Source organism: Hippocampus comes, unplaced genomic scaffold, assembly GCF_001891065.2.
Source record: "Hippocampus comes isolate QL1 unplaced genomic scaffold, H_comes_QL1_v1.1 scaffold156, whole genome shotgun sequence".
In the NCBI taxonomy this organism is placed as follows: domain Eukaryota; kingdom Metazoa; phylum Chordata; class Actinopteri; order Syngnathiformes; family Syngnathidae; genus Hippocampus; species Hippocampus comes.
The window spans coordinates 6,282,656-6,290,417 of NW_017805744.1; the positions used below are offsets into that span (position 1 = coordinate 6,282,656).

Sequence of the window (7,762 nt, forward strand, 5' to 3'; positions counted from 1 at the left end):
AAAAAAAAAATATATATATATATATATAGCCGCACACCTATCACGCAGGCAGATATAGGAAAAAAAACACCTCTGCAAATGAACTACTGTACACAGAAATGAAATTGATGTATAGATGTAGTTGTTTATTGTCTTGTCTGGATTACAGTTCTTAATCTTATATAATTGTGGTTCACTTAACGTAGTAATATGGAATATATCAGTTTAACATTTGGTGTATAGAAGAAGGGAAAAATGGGAGCAGAAGAATATGCATCAGGGCTCTAAGGACTCCCAGATGCTGATGAATAGGAGAGAATTAAAGCTCCTGGTGCATAACACGACGCGTAATGTAGTAGTGTAGTCTAAAAATATTCTATTCTTTTCCTGCAAGCAGGCCACGTTTAGTATTTTAAGATGGTTCAGACAAAAATAACCTTTGTTTCCCCCACATCTATTACTTTTGATGAAACAGCACCTCTAGATGATAAAACAAATGCATTTCCCGCCATTTTATCAGCTCTAAATGAGTACGCTTCAGCTAAAACTGATGAGCTGTGTTTTCATCTACTCATTTGATTTGGTATAAACAAGCCATGAGAAAATAGGTCCACAAACTACAAGATGGCATATGGTTCTAATTCAACACAAACCTGTTCAAGGCATACTAAAAAATACAACATCGCGTGTGGGTGTGTGTGGGTGTGCAATGTGCATCACTGCAGATGGCCATGGGCAACACGATGGAGGAGGGCTGTTTAGTGGAACTGTACTGCATGTGTAAGTGAAACCATGAAGTTTAAACAGAATGTAAAATGAGTCATTTCTTGTCATGAAAAGAACATTTCATTGTGTCAGGGAGCAGAGAATGTAGGCATGAATGCATCAAAGACATATCAGCCGAGATGACAAAACTGATCGTTTGGTCAAACAGTGTGGTGACAGAAAAGGGAAATGTGGACACCTTCATGAGAAATGCACTGATATATACAGGGCAGGCATAGTAAATGTCAGCATAACTGTATCATTGTTGCTAAAGCCAGATAGTCTCATAACAGTCGCTGTCACAATGAAATGTTTGTAGACCATTGACAGTCCTGTTGCTTTGCTGAGCATTCTTGTCACACTGTAGACACTATGGACTGTGTTTTCATGCCCAACACAAGTCGGGTATGGAGTGCGGTCCCACTGTGCGAAGGGGCGGGTTACACTAAGTGTTGGTATTGGTTTTGCAGACCCAAGCAGCATGGCGCAGTCACAAATGAACGGTTTGCTCAACTGTGGGTGTGAACACAGCCGACGTGCCAAGCAGCCAGTCGAAGCGGCTCCTCTCACTCCCTTCAAAATCACCGTGCGGGAGACTCGCACTCTTTGACATGGCAGAAGCAGAAATTGACTTGCTGGAGTCCATGCACGCTGTTGTCATGTTCATGATTGAAATATCATTACATCCACCACATGGAGCTCAGAATCTGTCTGCTTTGAACCTCGATCACATTCAACAAAATGACACTCCTTGCGCCAATGCTTGTGGTCAATGTGGTTGCCGCAGGCGTACATTTTAGTCTACTTTCAGCCACTAAATATTCAGATGCCCCAGGGGGCGTGTCAAAGTTAGGGTCCATGGTACGACGAAATGCCCAGCATGGCACAGAGCCATCTGCCAAAAATTCTCAAATACACGAAATGAGGCTTGCACTGTCACGAAAATCAAGATGCACCACTAAAGTAATATAGAGCGTTATATTTAAACCCCAAAGGCCATTTTGTCAGTGCCACATTATTTTTATTTATTGATTCATTTTTATCTTTTCAAAGTGTAAGAACCTCCAGAGCTTCTGGAGTATACTGGACCCAAATTTGCATTACATACACTGAAAAAAAAATCCTTTGGATTTATTTCATCTGAACAAGTACATGTTGCAAATGATTAAAATGTGGTAAACCGATGATCCTCAAAAATACACAAATAAGTGTCAGTTTAATAAGTTTTAATCACGTGCAACCGAACGTCAAGTCCTTTTTTTTTTCAGAGCGCAGATCTTCGCAAAGGCCGAACTGTTAATGATGAGTGACATCATGTGTTTTTTTGTTTAGTTATCTGCTATTTAAGCAGTCTATTTCCTGGTTCATGGAGGAGGATGCACAGAGGTGCTATTATGATTCCACGTGGATGCATAGCTCAAATAAATTTTGGTCCTCACACCTTCATCCTGATCCTCATCAAAATTAAATAGCACATGCACCGTGGGATGTTGAGGCTGCCGCGTTGCTTGCATGACTGATTCAAGATGGAGTGTTGCCAAAAATGAAATGTTATCAGTTTGATGTTGTATTTTTTTGGAATGTCCAATCAATTAAAAGATAACAGCGGTGCTCAAATTGACCCGATGATAAGATTGGAACGGTAACGTCGGCACAGGCATATGCAGACGTCCTTATGCACTTGCCCTCGCCTCAAATCCAAACATTATATCCCTTAATATGAAGACGAGAGCTTTCCAATTCCTTCCTTTTAAACTTTGTTATTAACCAGAAGAAGCTGCAATAGTCTCCTTTGATGGCGTCTCTTTGTGTCCCGAGGAGCCTCGGTGATATACGATCGACACATCCCTCAGTCATGCTTTCTGTCTCGACGGTTGGTTAGTTTATTCACACCCTGATAAATTAAGAAGTAACAATCAGGAATTAAAATGGAGGCATCAGATGGGCCAGAGATGGCTGATTTTCCCACACTAAACGTTTTAGTAATATTCTTCTGTGAGGGCATAGACACAGTTTCCATTTTCTGAACCACTTATCCTCACTAGGATCGTAGCCATATCTAACACAACGCGTGTGCGTGTGTATGTGTGTTTTTCATCACAGAGCAACAATTTAGTAACATTACGAATTTTCTGCTTGCGATAATAAGATGATTAACTATTCACATGTATTTGTCAAGATAGGTGTTCATGTAATATTTGCACGGTAGTTAGAAAGACCCAGCACTTAGATATCAACTGCTTTGGCTGGTGGGCTACAAATATTTAATTTATTTTCAACTTTCCTGCACAGAGTTGGTGCTTTGGGAAAAAGGCTCAGTGTTTTGCTGCCGTGTTCACGGAACCAGAATACAACCATATGGAAAGGGATGTCCCCCGAACTACTGAAAAAGAGGCTCGGGACAGTAGATGTGAATTCATGATGAACTGCAAACCCACTTACGCACACGCGCATACACACACACACACACGCACACACACACACACACACACACACACACACACACACACACACACACACACACACACACAGACACATATAAGCTTTTTTGCATGGAAGCACAAGAAACAAATTTTGACCAAAATGAGGCTAAATGTGTATTTAATGTGAGAAGGAAGAGGAGGCAGCAGGGAGGAGGGTGTGGAGGAATTGTAGCACAAGAGAAGGTTAAATGATGGATTGAAAGAGCTCCTGCTAGACCTGGAGGTTACCAGTGTGAGCGGGTTACAGCTGGCTAGCTCATTCCACAGAGCTACATATCTCATAATAAACATCATATGGGTAGTTTGGGCTGGCGGGTGGGATTAAGTCAGAGCTGTGAGGTCTTAAAAGACTCAGTGCTGTGGACAGCCCAGTATCTATTTAAAGGGAAGCTGCGAATGGATCAAAGCCAAGCATGAAAGGAGGCAATGGAAGTGATCAAGTTGATACCGGTATATGTCAGTCAAAGATATGACAATAACGCTTTCAACTTACATCATGTCACTTGCAATTGCAACTTTTGCAACTTGTCGCCGATAAAAGGTTTATGGCTGCCGTACCTCTTTTATCCAGAGTTGCCCAGCAGTCCAGGTGGTCAGTTCACATTTCGACCGTTGCCGCCACCTCCTCCGCCCCCGCATGCCTGCACCTGCGCCCGCCCGGCACCCTACACCCAAGTCAGTCTGCAGAGGAAAACCATGCCGACGCGATGTCAGGCCAGCCAGGGCGTCCAGGGGGCAGACACCAGTTCAAGCACGGACCAGGCACAGCTTCATGACAGCTGGGTGCTGAACAGCAACATTCCCTTAGAGACCAGGTAGGAGAACGCAATGAATTCTAATAGCCTTCTGATTTGACCTGACGATGAAAAATACAGTATGTGTTAAGGCGGGCATGTGCAGCACTTTCCTCCACAATGCTTTCAGCCCAAATCTGTGGATTTATTTTTTGCCATGAAACTCTTAAAATAAGTGAATCTTCCAGGTAACTTCATTTTAATGATAAAAGCCATTTATTCAATCGCACAAATGGAGTATCATTACATTAAAGGGAAGTGTTTAAAGAGGAATTGGCAAACCTTGATAAAATTCAGTGGGGAGCAATTAAGGACAAGAACTTTATTTGGATGTTTTGAATTTGCCCCCCAAAAAGTGGAGCAGCACACAAGGCTCATGGGAAATATTAGACGTCTTTGCACGCCATCAAAGTTGTCGTGAATCTCTCAGGTTTTTCACTGGATTTTCCCAACACACCTCTGAAGCTCCGTCGGGGGACCATAATGAGCTGAGATGTCACGAAACAAAATCAGGCATCGAGCACAAATCCTCTTTTTGGGGAACATATTGAAATTCCACCTCCAGTTGTGGCACCTGAAAACATACTGTACCGTCTAATGCTCCGAGACGAGCGGCTGAAATTTCATCCCATCAAACGGAATTAAGTATTTCCCAGCTGCATAAGTAATAATTGATCAGAGAATTATTTCGCAGGTTCTCATTTATGAGGCTGATTTTGAGAAGAAGCGGAAAGGTGCAAAAGAATATGTTTGCATGTTTAATGAGACCTCAGCGTGGCGGCTGAATTTTGGCAGCATGGAAATGAGATTGGCAGGCTCTCATGCCAGAAGAAGTGTTTTTAATGTTATGCATCAGAGTAGATTCTATCTCATTTAAAGTAAAGGGATTAATAAAATACAACCATGTGACAATTTAAATTAATCATCCGCCCAATGACAGTGTAATAATTACTATATGCTCTTCTGACATGTCAGTGTACTGATTAAAAAGAATAAGGTAATACTCACATTTTCCAACTATGATGTACCATCCACAAATGTAAATGTTAGCCGTCAAGGAGCTCGAAGTCAGTTTCTACCTCGGTGTTGTGGCTGCATTTCAGAACGGAATGCAATTAGGATCGCTTTGAATATTTTCTGGGGCCTAATCTTGCTTTCAGATCATTTTTGCAATTTACATCAAAGGATGATTAAGTATCAAACTTGCAATGAGAGCGCATGCTGGTAAAATGGTAAAGGATTATATATTTTTTTAAATGCATGTGTTGTCAAAAACAAAACAATTTTCTTCTTTGCATATCTGATGACTTTGTTGAGTTGCATTAGAATATATTGATCCTATGTCGAAACCGAATACAGCCATCTTCTATATTGTGTTTGCATGAGTCTACCTTGTGAACAGCCTGAGGGCAGTAGTCTTCAACCTCCTGAAGAGCGAGGACTCCCATTTACTTGCTGTCTCAGGGGAAATTTGCTCCCCAATATGAATTTCCAGCTTTCTGAGCATCGCCCGTAGATGTTGTCTGAGACGATCAAACGCAGTGAACTGGGGAGATTTGGAAACATTTTGAAAGTAACAAACGTGAAGATTTGAGGTCCATGCAATTTTGCAAACACATCATCATCAGCTGAATCCGGTTTTTGAGCAAATCCATTTTTAGAAGGAAAAACAGAAGGACTGAATTGCATCTGACCTGTCGATTGGCCCCAGAAGCACTGAAATGCCCATCTTTATCTGTCATCTTTTTATGTATGCTTGTTTTTCTGCAGGCTCTGTGTCCCCCAAGTTTATCTCCTTTTAGACTTGAACTAGCATTGACCCTTTGGGTGTGCGGAAGCTTCATGTGCAGTCTCTCTGTCCCCTGTTTGACTCCCACCCTTCAGCTGATGTTGAAGGGGTGGATGAGCAGAGGAACGGACGGGGGGACAGTGAAGGATGGATGTCATCTGTCTTGTGTTAAATTGCCATGGAGCACCTGAGTTCGACAGCCCCGCACATGGGAAATACTAAGAGAATAAACAGAAGAATGATAATCCCTCAGACAAATCTGGTGTGATACAATTTTTTTCAAGACAAAATAAACAGACTGTCACAGCATTATAGCACTCCTAAATCATTTTAATTTCATCAGTATAAATCAATAACGGACCTGCTATTGTTTTTATTATTTCTCAAGAAATGTTATTTTATTTTTAATTTTCCTTTTAATTTTAGGGTGGTCCAATAATTGTGAGACATTTTCTTTTATTTCAGTCATTCAAACAAAACATTTCTCAGCTTTGTACCCCTCTCATATTCAGAGAGTGACCTGATTCAACTTGACATTTCTTACAAAACAGATTTGGCAACATCCATCTATCCATCCATTGTATGACCTGCTTTGTCCTCATGGGGGTCGTGAGTTTGCCGGAGCCTATCCCAGCTGTCTTCGAGCAGTAGGCGGCCATGATTTGGCAAATGAAGGAATAGTGTGGCCTGTGTTGCAGCCTTGTGTCCTTCAATGTGATCATTCTGCGGTCTGGCTCGACATTAATGACCTGTCCTCTGTGGGCCCTTCGGAGATCCACCAGCAGCCTGTGACCTCACACCCTCTATTGCTCGAAAAGGACACGGTCAGGCAAAGCTGTGCATTGCACAACGTCAACCAGTATTAATGTCCATTGAGCATGATGTAACCTAGGGCAATGGGTGAGGATATTTTCAATTAGAAGAAAATGCACACATTTCACACACACACAAAAAAAAGAACTGGGTCACATCCTTGTCAATAGTACCAATAGACGTAGTTTACTTTCAAATTAGAAGTCCATCTACTAAGAGGACATAACACTGCAAACACTGCTCATACCTCCTCTTTTTCTGCCAAGATCCACTTTTTCAAATTGGATAGCTCCTCCGTGGATCTACGCTTCCTCAGCTCACCCCTAGCAGTTCCTTATCGAAACATGATACGGAGTCACTGAAAAGATTCACTGCGCTTCATTTTATTTTATTTTCATCTACATCTGCCTTCTGAAGCATTCTTATATACCGTACTGTAATCAAAACATCTGAAATAAATAAAGCTTATCTGACTCTAACACAATCATAAATTTCTCTCTCTCTCTACCAGTATATATATATATGTGTGTGTGTGTGTGTGTGTGTGTATATATATATATATATATATATATACACACACACACACACACACACACACATATGGAGATGGGTAAGTGATTGATATTTGGTTAACGGGGATTTTTCAGTCTTTTTTTCAGCTCATTCATAACCTGAATGTTAGTAAAATAAATAAATGAAATTTAAAAAGACGTTCTTTGCAAGCTGTTCATACCTTTGAAACATTGAATGTCCACATTTAATCAGTATTAAATGCCTCGACGAAGGCGGACGCTTTTGCTTTCTGCTCCTGTCCCCCCCACCCCACCTCCACCCTTCCCTGCTCGCCACTCCATGTGCTGTCTTTGTCTGACTTTTCCTAGCCTCCTGCCGTATTTTCATCCTAAAAACAAACATGGAATTGGTTGGCTGGTCTCTCGATGCCATCGACAAAATTTTCTCTATGAGAAGAGCAGGCAGTGGGAAGCCTACTTGCCCCTCGGGGACTTTTGCTGCTGGGTACACCCTAGATCCTTGGAGGAAGCGGAGAATGCTGTGCCTGTCAACACTGTCCGTTGAGGATGTGGATGACATCTACATTATAAGCCTTCAGATAACAGGTATGCTGCTGTTTGGCGTGA

At 41.7% G+C, this 7,762-nt stretch overlaps 1 protein-coding gene across 1 annotated transcript in view; it reads left to right on the plus strand.

Annotated features, from left to right (window-relative positions):
- The window catches only part of tenm1 (teneurin transmembrane protein 1), a 192,126-nt gene that overhangs the window by 56,553 nt on the left and 127,811 nt on the right, over window positions 1–7,762 (plus strand). Inside the window, exon 4 of the mRNA XM_019883899.1 lies at window positions 3,799–4,042. Within this exon, the coding sequence (XP_019739458.1) occupies window positions 3,799–4,042 (244 nt within the window). The remainder of the gene's footprint in view (window positions 1–3,798; window positions 4,043–7,762) is intronic.